The sequence below is a fragment of the Cnephaeus nilssonii genome, assembly GCF_951640355.1.
Source record: "Cnephaeus nilssonii genome assembly, chromosome: 12".
Classification (NCBI taxonomy): domain Eukaryota; kingdom Metazoa; phylum Chordata; class Mammalia; order Chiroptera; family Vespertilionidae; genus Cnephaeus; species Cnephaeus nilssonii.
In genome coordinates, this window is record NC_137083.1 from 57,015,919 (window position 1) to 57,032,472 (window position 16,554).

The 16,554-nt window shown below is 36.6% G+C and overlaps 1 protein-coding gene across 12 annotated transcripts in view; it reads left to right on the top strand.

Moving 5' to 3' along the window:
* CNOT4 (CCR4-NOT transcription complex subunit 4) overlaps nt 1-16,554 on the top strand; it is a 141,166-nt gene that overhangs the window by 71,759 nt on the left and 52,853 nt on the right. For 5 of the 12 annotated variants that reach the window (XR_013814266.1, XM_079785411.1, XM_079785408.1 and 2 more), the window contains exons 3-7: nt 1,077-1,274; nt 9,328-9,414; nt 10,427-10,528; nt 11,661-11,789; nt 14,477-14,610. Coding sequence is in view for 11 of the 12 variants with exons in the window: in XM_079785411.1 (XP_079641537.1) it covers nt 1,077-1,274; nt 9,328-9,414; nt 10,427-10,528; nt 11,661-11,789; nt 14,477-14,610 (650 nt within the window). In the remaining variant the exon portion in view is untranslated. The remainder of the gene's footprint in view (nt 1-1,076; nt 1,275-9,327; nt 9,415-10,426; nt 10,529-11,660; nt 11,790-14,476; nt 14,611-16,554) is intronic. The other 7 variants (XM_079785412.1, XM_079785416.1, XM_079785409.1 and 4 more) reach the window with 3 other exon arrangements.

Consider the following 16,554-nt stretch of genomic DNA (forward strand, 5'->3'; position numbering starts at 1 on the left):
TTGCTGTATATGTAGTTCATTTTTATATTTGTGCCTTTGTAGCTCATAGTTTCATGGGATTAAAATCATTTGGGCAGATAAAGATTTGAAAGGAGATTATTAAGCACAGAAAGGTGAGTGGAGGAGAGAGGGAGAAAACTTAAATGGGGAAAGGTTACATCATTGATTAAAATATTGAACTTACTGTAATAATCATTAATCATTTGGTTCCCTAAATAAAAATGAGAGACTATTTTGAAATAAGTTTTTGTTGTGTGTGTGTGTTTTTTAAAGAAAATTAGCAGCACTAAAATTTGATTTCTAGAGATTAACTTGGTGTTCATTTGGCACATATTTATTGAAGTCCTAAAATGTGTGGTACTGACATTATATTTGAAAGTTCTTAGGCCATGCAAAAGTCAGATAAATTATGGAGTTGGCCGTTATATATGCTTCTCACTCAAAAGTAAGTTGGAGTATGCCTAATAGGACCAAATAGATTCAGATTTTTAAAGTGGGAATCTAATGATATGGGGTGCTTATATCTTGCAGGATATACCTGAATATTTGAGAACAGGGTTTTTGGAGACCTTAAGATATTATTAGTATAAATTGAGGAACATAGAGGGAAATATCATTTATTTTTTTTATATTTTTATTTCAGAGAGGAAGGGCTAGGGAGAGAGAGATAGAAACATCAATGGTGAGAGAGAATCATTGACCAGCTGTCTCCTGCACGCCTCCTACTGGGGATTGAGCCCCCAACCCGGGCATGTGCCCTTAACCAGAATTGAACCCGGGATCCTTCAGTCCATAGACCAAAGCGCTCTATCCACTGAACCAAACTGCTAGGGCGAAATCTCACTTTCTTAATTGCCTTCATTATTAATGTGTGATCACAAATTTGAGCATTTTTTGTTTTCATTTATACATATATATTTAACATTTAAATTTTATTAAATAAAAATATTTTAAGCAATTAAAAGATTCAGAAAAGGGAAAATGTAACCACTTACCCATCATCCAGAATTTGATAATTGTTATTTGTATAGTTTTTATATTTATTTAATGCTAACTTCTTTGTTTTATGCTTAAAGCCATATCCAGAAGACCCAGCAGTTTATAAACCACTCTCCCAGGAAGAACTGCAAAGGATAAAGAATGAGAAAAAACAGAAACAAAATGAGAGAAAACAGAAAATATCAGAAAATCGTAAACATTTGGCAAGTGTACGTGTTGTACAAAAAAACCTCGTCTTTGTCGTAGGTCTGTCTCAGCGCCTAGCAGACCCAGAGGTAAGTCCTCTTCTACTTTTTCTCTCAACTTGACATTTTTTCTTTTTGCTTCTCTTATTGGGAAAGAAAGCTGACCCTGTCCAACTGCAGAATTCTACGAAAAATATTGAAACTTAGGAGAAAATGGGAAATATTTTAAAATAATCACTAAGAAACCAATAACTAGTTGTGATCTTAGGTAGGTTTTAAAATCTTTTCTGGCTTCATTTTCTTCAGTTGTAAAACTAGGCAGTTGTACTAGATTTCTGAAGTCTCCTTTAGTGTTAATAATCTGAAACTTTGATAATAGTTCTGTTTTGCTGTTAAGGCTAACATGTGACTCAACTACTTTCTATAGCTTTATAAGGACCAACAGTGGAGATGCAGTTTCATGAACTTACTAGAGATCTGTATTCTTTTAAATCTTGTCCCAATAGTAGTTCTTATTTATAGAACAGTTATAGAACTGTTGTTATACTGTATCATCATTCTTTACTCATTCATTTCAAGCCAATTTTCTGGAAAGAGGAAGAATTTGATGAAAAGAAAATAATGGGCCAGTTCTTTGTCATTTGTTTGTGGACAGGGGAGATCTTAACCCTTTTGTTTATTACATCTTTTCTCTCCTTCCACCACCAGCCTTATTAGGGTAATGTTGAACTCCTAACTTTAGTCCTGATACCTTTGAATATACATCTACTAATTTTTAGTTTCTGATATACCAGATTAATGGGAAGGCAGATGGAAGCTGATTGATAGCCAGTGTTTACTTCAGTAGGAGAGAGCTGGATTTCGGGGATCTGCCTAAGTATCCATTGAAAAGATTTTGAAGTAATACTCATCATGATTCCAATCAGAGGGTGGATTGTAATGAAGGAAGGAAGTTGGGAATCATCAGACTTGGCTAAGTAAGCTAATGACCCCAGAAAGAGGAAATTTAAGGAGTCTAAACTTTATAAATGGATTTTATAAAATTCAATTTAGAGAGAATAATAAATGTTTATTGATTGTGAGTTTACTATGTATCGAGGAGGATAAAGTGAGGGAGATTTTACTAAGAAGGCTCTACCATTGACAATAAGTATAGTGGTAACTCAAGAATTACTAGGACCCTAGGTCCAGGGATGCTGGCATTAGTGGGCTACATGATCTTCAGGAGACCAGGTTCTTTCTAAAGCCAAAAGGATGGGTGTAGAATTCATATGAGAAAACACTTCTTCAGTAAGAGATATTAAGAAGAGAACTTGCTCAGCCAGAGTGGCTCAGTGGTAAGTATCAACCTATGAACCAGGAGGTCACAGTTCAATTCCCAGTCAGGGCACATGCCAGGGTTGTGTGCTCGATCCTCAATGTGGGGTGTGCAGGAGGCAGCCGATCAATGATTCTCATCATTGATGTTTCTATCTATCTCTCCCTCTCTGAAATCAATAAAAATATTTTTTAAAAAAAGAAGAGGAGAGCTCATTTTAGACCTATGATTTATCCTTAGCAGCCAATTTTTTCTTTTTCTTTAAAAAATTTTAAAATATATTTTTTATTGATTTCAGAGAGGAAGGGAGAGGGAGGGAGAGATAGAGATAGAAACATCAATGATGAGAGAGAATCATTGATTGGCTGCCTCCTGCAGGCCCCCTACTGGGGATGGAGCCCACAACCTGGACATGTGCCCTTGACTGGAATTGAACCTGGGACCCTTCAGTCCACAGGCTGATGCTCTCTCTATCCACTGAGCAAAACTGGCCAGGGCCAATTTTTCCTTTTTCTAAGATAGTGCTTAAATCTCCTGGCAGGCACAATGCCACTTCACCCTTGACCATTTCCTTGAATGCCACCACAACTTTTCATCAACCCTTCTCTTTCTTTCAGGTCTGCCTTTTTTCCTAACCAGAGGGCACTCTTGCTACTGCACATTTTTTATTTACCTGCCTCTTTTTACTCATAATAATCTTATTGATTAGAAACTACTTTTGCATTTTTGGATCTGCTACTCCAGTAAACTCATGGAAATTTTATCTTGATTTGATAACTCTTATTAAATGTCACTGTACTTGATTTTGCTGTTGTTAATCCTCACCCAAGGATATTTTTTCCCATTAAATTTTAGAGAAAGTGAGAGGGAGGGGGGAAAGGGTGGAGAGAGAGAGAGAGAGAGAGAGAGAGAGAGAGAGAGAGAGAGAGAAACTTTAATGTGAGAGAGACACATTGATTGGTTGTCTCCTGCACCTGTCCCAACCAGGTCTGGGGAAATGAACCTACAACTCAGGTACTTGCCCTGGACCAGGAATCAAACCCGACCTTTTGGTGTGCAAGCCGACGCTCAAACCCACTGAACAACATTGGCCAGGGCTGTACTTGATTTTTTAAATACATCCTGGATCTGGTCATCTATAGAACTGGAGGAGGTATATGGAGCAGTACCTGAAGGTTGGGTAACATTAAGCCATAGTCTCAACCTGAAGTTTGGATTATAAGTTTTCTATCTCTTCTTTAGAATCTGTGATATGTTTTTATTTACAATATTCTCCCTTATCATCTGTGAGGGATTTGTTCCAAGACTCCCAATGGCTGCTTGAAATTGAGATAGTATCAAACCTTGCATACAGGGCGGAACAAAAGTAGATTTACAGTTGTGAGTATATGAAACAGTTTATTCTTGTATTATTATTTTCCATACAAATAACTGTAAACCTAATTTTGCCCCACCCTATACACTATTTTTTTTCTATACATGCCTATGATAAGCTTTAATTTATAAATTAGGCATAGTAAGCAATTAACAACAGTATTAGAAATGTTACATTTTAAAAAACTGCTTGTGACGATAGGCTGATCTGCACTTTCTCCAAATACGAGAGAGGCATACTATATAGTAATGGAATTCTTTTAAAGCAAACTTATAAAAAAAAAAAATTATTTTATATTTTAAAATTACTAGAAGCCCGTTGCACGAAGTTTCGTGCAATAGACTTTTCCTTCACCTGGCTGCCGGCACCAGTTTTCCGCCAGCAGCAGTTTTCCTCTGGCCACCCACCGATGAGAGCACCTCCAGCCAGCATGATAGGCCACCCCGAGAGGAACTCCGATCGGGAGGTGCTCTGGCGGGTGACCAGAGGAAAACTGCTGCTGGCGGAAAACTGGTGCCGGCAGCCACGCAATCGGCCACCCCGAGTTCCGCCACCAGCGTCTTCCGCCGGCCCCATGGGTCCTTCCGCAGCTGTTTAGGCCGCCGGGAGGAGCGGGGGTCGGGGACTCGGGAGTCCCCGTCCCCCCCGCCCCCCCCCCCCCCCCCCCCCGCTCCTACCGCCAGCCAATCGGCCACCCTGAGTCCCGCCCCCCGCGCCTCCAGCCGGCCCAATCATGGGCGTAGTGGAGTGATGTAATTTGCATATTACCTTTTTATTATGTAGGATGCCTCACTTTATGCCTGTGTAAGGATAGGCTATCTGCTTCCATGCAAGTCTTGCATGTGATGTTCTACACAATGATCACTTAGGCAATAATGACAATTATGACACAAAAATGTTTCATACTAAAGTATTTGCTTACACATTAGATTTTTCACACGAAGACACACATCACAGCAGAGATTATTAACTGTAGGATATGTGGATTATTTACTATTCATCATCAAGCAGAAGTGGGTTATCATAAAGATCGTCATCTCATCACCTTTACACTGAATAGGCTGAGGAGGAGCGGGAAGAAGAGGAGGAGTTGGTCTTGCTTTCTCAGGGGCTACAGAGGCAAAAAAGATGGAAGGAGAGGCAAGCATACACAGTGTAACTTTGTGGAAAAATACATTGTAATTTCTATTGGGCTTTTTTGCTTTTTCATTTCATTAAAAATGTTTCTGTACGGTACCAATCCTTCTTCCACTGTTTGGCTTGGTTTCAGCTGTGTCATAGAAAGGCCCATGTCATATAAGGAGTCAAAAGCATTCTTGAATAATTGGAACACTCTGCCAGATTATCTAATGTCACTTTGTTTTCTGGCACTGCTTCTACATCTTCTTCCTCAGTGTCTGGCTCTGGTTTGCAAGCACTTATCTCCATCAAGTATTCTTCTATTAATTTTTTTAATGTGATGTCTACTAACTTTTTAATTTCTCCAAGATCCATATCTTGAAACCCTTCACTCCTCACCCTTTTTTTGCCATATTCACAACCTCTTTAGTGATTTCATTTATTGGCTCTGTCATAAAATCATGTACAACGTCTGGACAGTTTTCTTGAGCAGGAATTTATTCTTTTGGGCTTGATGGCTTCCACAACTTTCTCTATAACAACAATGCATCTTCAGTGGTGGAACCTTCCAGACTTCTATGATGTTCTCTCTATCAGGGTTCTCTTCCATAGCATTGGTAGTCCTTTCCAGAAAGTCCCGTGTGTAATGAGCCTTAAAGATTCTTGTGACCCTTGACCTAGAGGCTGAGTTAAGAGACATAGTGTTTGGGGGCAAGTAGACCACTTCAACATCTTCACTGTTTATCTGATGGGGTTCTATGTGGCCAGGTGCATTGTCTAAAATCAAAAGAGCTTGAAAAGGCAGTCCCTTATTGGCAAGGTATTTCCTGACTTGAGGGACAAAGCATTGATGGAGCCAATCCAGAAAAGGGTTCTCATTGTCCAGGCCTTCTCGTTGTACAACTAAATGACCGGCAGCTTCTGTTTATCTTTTCCCTTCAAGGCGGGGGTTAGCAGCTTTATAGATAAAGGCATTCCTGATCGTAAACCTGGATGCATTTGTACAAATGGTAGAGTTAGCCTATCACTTCCTGCCTTAAATCCTGGTGCTTACTTCCTTGCTTACTAATATCTGTTGTGGCATTTCCCCTCTTCCGATCTCCCAGAATAGGGCATTTTCATCTGTATTATAACCTCTTCAGGCAGATATCCTTTCTCAATTATTTTCTTAATGGCATCTGGGAACTTGTCTGCTGCCTCTTGGTTGGCAGAAGCTGCTTCTCCCGTTATGTTGACTTCTTTTTTAAGCCAACACTTTTTCTAAAATTATCAGACCATCCTTTGTTGGCATTAAATTCTTTAACTTTAGCCCTAGCTGGTTTGGCTCAGTGAATAGAGTGTTGGACTGCAGAATAGAAGGTCCCGGGTTCAATTCCGGTGAAGAGCACATGCTCTGGTTGCAGGCTCTATCCCTAGTAGGGAGTATGCAGGAAACAGCTGATCAATGATACTCTCTCATCATTGATGTTTCTATCTCTATCTCCCTCTCCCTTCCTCTCTGAAAACAATAAAAATATATTTTAAAAGATTTAACTTTAGCTCCTTCACCTTTCTTTTGCTTTAAGTTGCATATAATGACTTTGCTTTTTTATAGGTATGCCTTTCTTACAGGAATCCTTTACCCACATAAAAGCTGCATTTTCAATACAAGATAAAAGTTATTTTTCAGAAGTCCAAGGTTTTTGCAAGTGCTGATGCAGCTGCAGCAAGGGCTTCATAAATCTCCATTCCTTTTTTTTTTTACATGGTCCTTGTGCTGGATTCATTTACCTCCAAATGGCGGACTACTGCAGCTGCAGACCTCGGTCTATGACACGTGTCAAGCACTTCAGCTTTTTCTTGTTAAAGATATGACTTTGCTTCTTGGGAGCACTGCCAGCATCATTGTGGCACTTCATATGGGTGCCATGGTGTTATTCATTGTTTATGGTATTGCACTGAACACAATGGAAAATAAGCAAGAAGCTCGAGAGATCACTTTTTACTGATACCCAGTGTATTAGACAACTGCTAACACAGAGATGATTAGCAGCATCACATGGCATTTTAAGCAGATACTTGTAATACTTAGGCTCACTACAGTAGCAACAGGAGGTGACTATGAAAGTATTACAGTAGTACAATATGTGCTGTAGTTAATTTTATGCAGTTATGATTTAACAGTGCATCTTTCAACTGTGAATGGCACTATGTATGGTCTATGTTTGCATGTTTTGAAAAATTTAAGTTTGTATATTGGATTTGTATATATTTTATGGTATCTACATATATTTTATGCATTCATGATATACCTCTTATTTTTATTTTTTATTAATTTCTTTTTTTATTGTTTAAAGTATTACATATGTCTCCTTTTCCCCCCATCAACTCCTCCCCGGCCACTCACACCCCCTAGGACAAGCCCCCACCGCCCCAGTGTCTGTGTCCATTGGTTATGCTAATTTGCATGCATACAAGTCCTTTGGTTGATCTCTTACATCCCTGCTCTCCCCTGCCTTCCCTCTGAGGGTTGACAGTCCATTTGGTGCTTCTCTGTCTCTGGATCCATTTTTGTTCATCAGTTATGTTGTTCATTATATTCCACAAATGAGTGAGGTCGTGTGATACTTATCTTTCTCTGACTGGCTTATTTCGCTTAGCATAATGCTCTCTAGGTCCATCCATGCTGTTGCAAATGGTAAAAGTTCCTTCTTTTTTATAGCATCTTATAGTATTCCATTGTGTAGATGTACCACAGTTTTCTAATCCATTCATCTGCTTATGAGCATTTAGGCTATTTCCAAATCGTAGCTATTGTAAATTGTGCTGCTGTGAACATAGGGGTGCATATATCCTTTCTGATTGGTGTTTCTGGTTTCTTGGGATATATTCCTAGAAGTGGGATCACTGAGTGAAATGGGAGTTCCATTTTCAATTTTTTGAGGAAACTCCATACTGTTTTCCACAGTGGTTGCACCGGTCTGCATTCCCACCAGTAGTGCACGAGGGTTCCTTTTTCTCCACATCCTTGCCAGCACTTGTTTGTTGATTTGTTGATGATAGCCATTAACTCTTTTTATTTTTTATATTTTTAGGCTACCTGGTTTATCTGTGAGTTTTTTCACATTGCAAATCTCCAAAAAATTTTCCAATATATTTATTTAAAGAAATTAGTGTATAAGTAGACCAACAGTTCAAATCGTGTTGTTCAGAGGTCAACTGTATATTAATTAAGTTGGAAACTGTTAAGAATTAATGACACCCCAGTCATAGACTATTTCATAAAGCTTCGGTTCTGATACAGAACATATATAAACTTGGCTAATTTGCCAGTATGTACCTTGATACAAAAACCTTTCCCATGATTTGCAAATATCTCGAAATTACAGTCTGTTCTTTTTCTAAAATTTACCTATAGACCTACTTTTCCTACAATCTCTTCAAACAGCAAGCTTTCAATGAAAGTTTTCTGCGCATGCCTGTTCAAGTGTATGCAAAGCATTCTTTCCAAACACTTGGAAATACTCACACACAACTTAGCGAGTAAGTTTTTAAGAGAAGCTAAATGAGTATATAAGATGATCACAAATATGAGGGGAAATAACCATGAAGGTAGTAGAGAAGAAATGTATAAATTTTCCCCCAACTGTTGTTGTTTGTTTCCTCCCCGCCTCCCTAATCTATCACCTTACACACATTATCAGGAAAAGAGAGGGGAAAAAATTGGAGAAATGATAAAATTGATGGACATAAGGAAGCTAAATACACACACACACACACACACACACACACACACACACACACAGTGATAAATCATAAAGCATTGACATTTGAGGAGCATTCTGTTACCATATTGAATTTGTAGCTCATAAATAATGCTTTAGTATGTCAGATATATACAATAGATTTATGAGTAGACTGTTTCTACTCAGGTCCCTGAATTCTTATCTCTGTGTTTAGTACATAATTTTGGTTATTGTTTTGAGAAATAATTTCTTACAGGGATCATCTATTAATGAAAATATGGTCAGGATATCTTATCTGTTTTTTGTTTAAGAATATTGTAAAATGTAAGTTCCCATAGAGTATAGGTACAAAAATTAGAACATAATAGAAAATAGCAAACTTAATGAGTCTTAGTTTCTTTTTAGTAGGTCAATAAAAAATAGCTTTTAGATTTTGTTGATGATTTCTTGTAGGTTAACCACACAAATTGTAATGAAGAAATAGTCACATTTATTAGAAAATATTAAAAATTATTTTTCTTTCACTGAAGAGTGTATGTACCCATTATAAGGATAAAATTGATGAAAATAGGGACAGTTTATACCTTATTTCTCCTTCTTTTATAGGTTTTAAAACGACCAGAATATTTTGGGAAGTTTGGTAAAATACATAAAGTTGTCATCAATAATAGCACATCATATGCAGGTTCACAGGTAACTAACTATAGGGATTTTTACCTTTCCTATGGTTGGGGTTTGATCTGGGCTGTTCAGAAGGAAAATTTATTTTTTGTGATTAGAAAGCTTGAGGGTTAAGGACTTAAATAGTATAGTGATCTCTGTTGATGGGGTGGGGCAATTTTTGGTGCTCATTGATTGGACTCTTCCAGGACTTAACAATGAATTGCTAGTAATAATAGGGAAGTAGTAAAACAAAGATTTGGTGGTTTGAAGGGGAGGGGAAGTTGAGTCTGTTGTTAGTCTAATAATTAGGTAATGATTTCTAATTAATATTTTCAGACATTGAAAACTTTATAGAGCATCTTTCTTATGCTGCTATTAGCAGACAGATTGTTCTTGCAAAGTGCATTGATTTTGGGGAGAACATAATTTGACACAGTGTCTTCAAATCTTAGTTTTTAAAATCTAACTTTCAAAGTTTGTTAGATGACTTTAAAAGAATAAGTGCCAATCCAAGGGTTATTTAAAAAAAAAAAAAGAGCAGAGAGGGCAAAGCACATAAGTTTCATTTTATTTTATTTTATTTTAAATACATTTTTACTGATTTCAGAGAGGCAGGGAGAGGGAGAGAGGGATAGAAACATCAGTGAGAAAGAATCATTGATCAGCTGCCTCCCGCACACCAGGGATCAAGCTCACAACCTGGGCAGGTGCCCTGGCCCAGCGATCAAGCCTGCAACTTTGGCATATAGGGATAACGCTCTAACCATTTGAGCTACCAAAGATGATATTTTATTCATACATGATATTTTATTCATACATATTTTAGTCTACTTAATAACAGATAAAATTCATTAAGTATGATTGATTTACAATGAGCTAGTATATGGTTTAATTAAAGCTACTACAACTTATAATTATTGTGATTATTATTAATGATAGTAAGTAGTAAAGTATTTTAGAATTTCCTAGGCAAGTTTCAAGATAATTTTTTTATAATGTTTTTATTGAATTTGAAAGTAATAACAGCGGGTTTTCACTTTAGGGTCCAAGTGCCAGTGCTTATGTAACCTATATCCGGTCAGAAGATGCACTCAGAGCCATACAGTGTGTCAACAATGTGGTGGTAGATGGCAGAACGCTTAAGGTAATATGGTCCTCTTGATTTATTTTGTTTTAAAGAGGAAGGGATAAAATGTAGTAAGGAGAGAAGTACCTAGCATTTACATATTACATTTGAAGAGTGGCTATTTAAAAGATTGCTTCTTAGGCATCCATACCAACCTATGACAGCTAGTTTGTTTACTGCTGACTTATGTAAAGTCCTGTTTTGTCAGGTATGAACAAACATTTTCAATATTAGGGGATAATCTTTTAAAATCTCCTATATTTACATATTTTGTTGTGTAAAGATGAATTTATTATCAGAAATAAATAATAGTTCTAATTTGTTGTCATTAAATATTTGGACATTTAGCAATGCATGTTTGAGTGAAGGGTCCCACCAAGCAATCTTATATAATAAAACCCTAATATGCAAATTGACGGAACTGTAGAAGGACCAGTTGCTATGATGCGCACTGACCACCAGTGGGCAGATGCTCAACACAGGAGCTGCCCCCTGGTGGTCAATGTGCTACCACATGGGGAATCCCGCTCAGCCAGAAGCCAGGCTCATGGCTGGCGAGCGCAGTGGCGGTGGCAGGAACCTCTCCCACCTCCGCTGCAGGCGGGCGGTAAGGAGCAAGGGGTCCCGTACTATGAGAGGAATGTCCACCTGCTGGCTTAGGCCTAATCCTCCCGGGGCCTAACCCGGCAGACAGACATCCCCTGAAGGGTCCCGAACTGCAAGAGGGCGCAGGCTGGGCTGAGGGACTCATACCCACTCTCCCCCCAGTGCTTAAATTTTCTGCACCAGGCCTCTAGTGCTTTATATAAATGGAAGAAGAATGGCAAAATTAGAAAAAGGAAGTTGCCTACCCACACATAACATGCAACAGATTTTGTCTCTCTTCTGATGGCTAGGGAAGAAGATTTGGATGCTCAAGTCCTAGAAACCATAGACCGAGATGTTTTCTTTAGTTTTTCCAAATGAGCATCATCTTTAATAAATCCTGCTAGTAATAGTTTATTTCTCTAGTATTCATAGCTGTACTTCTTGTTTTGTTATGTCTGTGTCTCATTTTAGGTGAAGTGAAAACACAAAACATGGAAATTCTCATTGTGGTGTCATTTTACATTTTGGGTCCTTTTTTCTTCCTCCCCTCCTCTTCCTGCAGGCATCTCTAGGTACAACAAAATACTGCAGTTACTTCTTAAAAAATATGCAGTGTCCAAAGCCTGACTGCATGTATCTACATGAATTGGGGGATGAGGCGGCCAGCTTCACAAAAGAGGAAATGCAGGTAGTCACGTATTGTGAATTCTCAAATTTGCAGAAAAAGGGAGGATTCTTCTTTATAAGTTAAAATTGCTAAAGTGGGGGTTTTATTTTTTTTTTAAATTGGCATTACTTTAAAGTAGCATTTTCTAAACTGTGTTCTATGGAATGTCAGTTAATATATTATTACAATAAAAATGGGTCTTTGGGTCCACTAAATTTGAAAATGCTAGATTAATGAAGATAAATAGGTTTTCTTTCCTACAGGACTTCTCAGAGTCTTTAATATGCTAAAACATACCCAAGATAGGAATGTACATTTGGAACTTTTATTGACCGAGGAAAGCATTTTGGGAAATGCTACTTTAAGGGGAATGTCAGCAAAATGACAGCTAAGTGTGATACTGTAATTATGAGTTGTGGTTTCCCTCCCTAACCTCTACTCTTTACAGAGCATGCTAGAAAAGAATATTCTAGCAAATATTGCTGATAAGCTCACATTTTTATAAAATGATTCTCCCTCCCGTGAAAGTCTTGTAAAGGGTAAATTGAAGGCTTATTATTTTATGTTCATTTTTACATTTCCTCTTCTCCTGTCTGTCTCCTTTCAGTTTTTAGTATAAACATGTCTTTACAAGTAAAAATGTTGACTATGCGGCATATTAAATGAGGATTATACCAAAGCACAATGCTGCACTTCCCTTTTATAGATGAGGACTTCAGATTGTTGCTGTGGACTTTTGCAGGAATACTTCTCATTTAGAAGGTGGGGGGCATTGATTGCTACCTTTCGTTCTCCAGGTCAAACTAGAAAAAGTCTAGTAGGGGTTCCTTTAAGAGCAGATTGTTAAATAAAATAAAATAATACCCTTTTTAACTTGGAATTATTGCAGATTAAATCCCATTATTTAAATACATTGGAATTTCTTGACAGTGTTGTCTTTATGATCTTTGTGGAATGACTTATTTCTTATATCCAATAAGTGCTTTTAGATCTTTTTTTTTTTTTTTTACTGCAGCTTTCTTGGATTAAATCTAAGGTTTAGCTATTTCAAACTGAATTTTGACTAGTGAGAATGTGCTTTACTCACAGATACTATTACAATGAAAATCTCTGTATCAAAGACTTTCTTAGCTCCATTTTATCTCATTTTTAAAGAGCGTTGAACAGAAGAAAATAGGTGACATCCGAAACTAATATAACATTGTATGTCAATTGTAATAGGAAAATAAAGAAAAAAAATTTAAGAAATGGATGGACGATCCCTTAGAACTTAATTTGTAATGGGATTTAACCTGTTTTATGAAATGCCCCTGTAGAATCAATTGAATATCAGTTTGAACTCTTTGTGGCCAGTGAACACCATAATGTCTGTTGAAGTATTGATTGCAGAAAGAATTTTTAAGGCTCTTATGTGTTAAAGATGTAAAATCTACATCTAACTGTATTTTCTTTTAGTAACTACTTTAAAATTCATTTCATACTGTTGTCCAGACTTCATCCTGCTCTTCTTTACCTGAGTTTAAATTTTCTTTGTAAAAGGATTTCTTTGTTAAAATGCTTTCTCAAAGTAGAAATAAAAGCGGAACAAGTATATCATGGCAAAAATCAGGAAATTTTCTTTTTGTTACTGTATAATTGAAAATTCAGAGATCCTGTGAAATATTTACAGATCCAATTGAAACAGGCAAGAGCCCTCTCAGAACAGGGAACGAAGCATTGTGCAGTATATGTTATACAATTGTGCACGATTAGATGATATTGCCCTGCCCTTGCTTATTTTTATTTTATTTTATTTTATTTTTTTATCTTTTCTGTTCTGGTTTTGGTTTTCTCATAACATTTAGACCACACTTTTAAATCAATTAGCAATCCTGAAGGTAAGTAAACATGTCATTCCAGGGCATATAGTAAAAAGTTATTCAAATTAATTTCATTGTAATGTATTTTCATATATGACTAGTTTCCAGTCAGTCTTTGCCTAGTTTCTCCCATAATGTTTGTGACATTGCCTTCTGATATGTAACTACCAACTACAGTAAATACAGAATTTTCTTTATTTTGCATAGAGCAGGGATTGCCAAACTTTTTCTGTAAAGGTCCAGTTCATAAATATTTTAGGCTTTCTCAGCCACATGGTCTCTGTAGCAATTACTCAACTCTGCTCTTATAGCACAAAAACAGCCATAGACAACTCATAAATAATAGACAATTCATAAATGAACGAGCATGACTGTTCCAGTAAAACTTTATTTACGAAATCAAAGTGGCTGTTTGTAAATTGACAACCCCAGGTCTAGAGTTTAAAATACATGAAATGTTGGGTAGAAACATAAACATTTTAATCGAGAAAAAGAAATTGACTGATTTTCAGTAATCTTTAGACAATTTAATAATGGCCTATTATAATATTTAATTTTTATATGGAGATGGGGTTTAAAAGTAGGTTTTTTTAGGTAGCAAAAATATTGTCTCTTAATATACTTTTCTACACAAGTTGTTGATGAAATGCCTTTATTAATGGAATATATTAGTTTGTTGTTTTGTTGGAAGAACTTTCATTGGTGTAGAAAAAGTTTTGTGCTACCCTCCTGACAGGTTTCTTTGACATGCAAAACCTTTACATATATTATTTAGGATATCTTTAATAATTCAATATTTTATACCAACCATTTTGTGAACCCCACTGCAGTTTTAATTTCTTCTTCCACTAGGCAGGTAAACACCAAGAATATGAACAGAAGCTACTACAAGAATTATATAAATTAAACCCCAATTTTCTTCAATTGTCTACGGGTTCAGTTGATAAGAATAAGAACAAAGTGACCCCACTGCAGAGGTATGATACGTAAGTACGGATATTGGTATAATCAGACACCTTACGTTCATGTCTGTCGATCTCTTTGCCTTCTACATCATTTTCAGATTGAACTTTATTTCAATGCCTTATCATTTTTATGCAGAACTGTTGCACTGTAGAGGAAATGTGGAGTCAAAATTTCTGGGTTTGAATATTTGTTGCTTGCTGCTCACTGGTGATAATTTAGATGAGCCTCTCCATGGCTTCACATTTGTATTGATTTGCAGATGACCCTCAGCCTTAGGAACACCCTAATTGATAAAAAGAAAATTAAGGGATGTTGGTTATTAAAAATCTTTGTCACCTAATTGAGGTTTTTCCCCTGACATAATAAGGGGAACAAAATACTGTAAAAGGGAAAGGGAGTTATTGAAGTATTGTTTGTTGGGGACACAAGTATTTATGGTTGTCTAGTCTCAGGAATCACTAAAGTCTTATATTCTCTGAGTGAGGAGGGTATCTGATATTCAGAATCTTATTCATCTTAGACGACAACTTGTTTTTGCACAGATCTGTGTTGTGTCAATGTTTAAACAAATTGGTAGTCTTAAATACCGAGTCTCATTCTGAAGTGGTACACTTTGCATCTTTTATTACATTTGGTTATGGCATGTCAGAAAATGGTCTGATTAATAGAAACAATAATTTTAAGATTATACTCTATCCTGAATGTTCCTTAAGTTTGATGAGTTAGGATCTTTGTTTATTTTTTTAATTTGGCCTGTTTAACTTATATAAAATGAATTCATTTAACGTAAATAGTTAAAATTAATTTAGATATGTTGATTTACATTTTTTAAAGTTTTATTCCAAAGTTAAATTTGCTTTAGTGATGTTTTAAATGTCTGGGTATTACATGTATAGTCCAATGTCTGTTTAGGACTAAAATAATGTAAGGGCCATTTTTCAAGTATAGGCAATAACTACATGAATTATTGTCAGAGTCAGTTTCTTCAAAATTGTATTTAAATTCTTGAAGTCCTTGTTAAGTTTCTTTGCCTTGATAGTAAAGAGTATTTAAAAATAATTCTTGTTTATACGCATACACACATGTACAAGTTTATATATATATATATATATATATATATATATATATATATATATATAAGAAGCCACAGAGTAAAACATAATGTTACTGTATAATAAACTATGTGAACTCTGTAAATATCAAAGTTAAGAATAAAAGCTAAGTCCAAAATAATTCTTCTGGGTTGATAACCTTTGACCCTTTCCATTGATTTTTTTTTTTTTACCTGTATGTTTAATATGAACCATATGCTATTATTTACCTCATTGGTTGCTGACTCTGTAGTCCTTCTTTGAAGAATAGGGTTATTGTAGTAAAAATTTATTTCAGATACTTTTAATTATTGTTTTCATTAAAAGTATCATTTGAACCCAACCTGTGTGACCCAGTGGTTGAGTGTCAATCCATGAACCTGGAGGTCATGGTTTGATTCCCTGTCAGGGCATATGCCTGGTTTGTGGGCTCGATCCCTCATGTGGGATGTGCAGGAGGCAGCCGATCAATGATTCTCTCTCACCTACCTTCCTCCCTCCCTCCCTTCCTTTCTCTCTCTCTCTCTCTCTCTCTCTCTCTCTCTCTCTCTCTCTGTAATCCTCACCCGAGGATATTTTTCCATTGATTTTTAGAGAGAGTGGAAAGGAGGGGGAGAGACAGAGAGAAACATTGATATGAGAGAGACATATTGATTGGTTGTCTCCCGCATGCACCCTGACCAGGGCTGAGGATCAAGCTGCCCCTGACTGGAATTGAACCCAGGACCCTTCAGCGCACATGCTGATGCTCTCTATTCACTGAGCCAAGGCAGCTAGGGCTCATCATTGATGTTTTTATCTCTCTCTCCCTGTTTCTTCCTCTCTCTGCAATCAATTTTTTAAAAAGTCATTTGAATTAAAATCATATTCTGG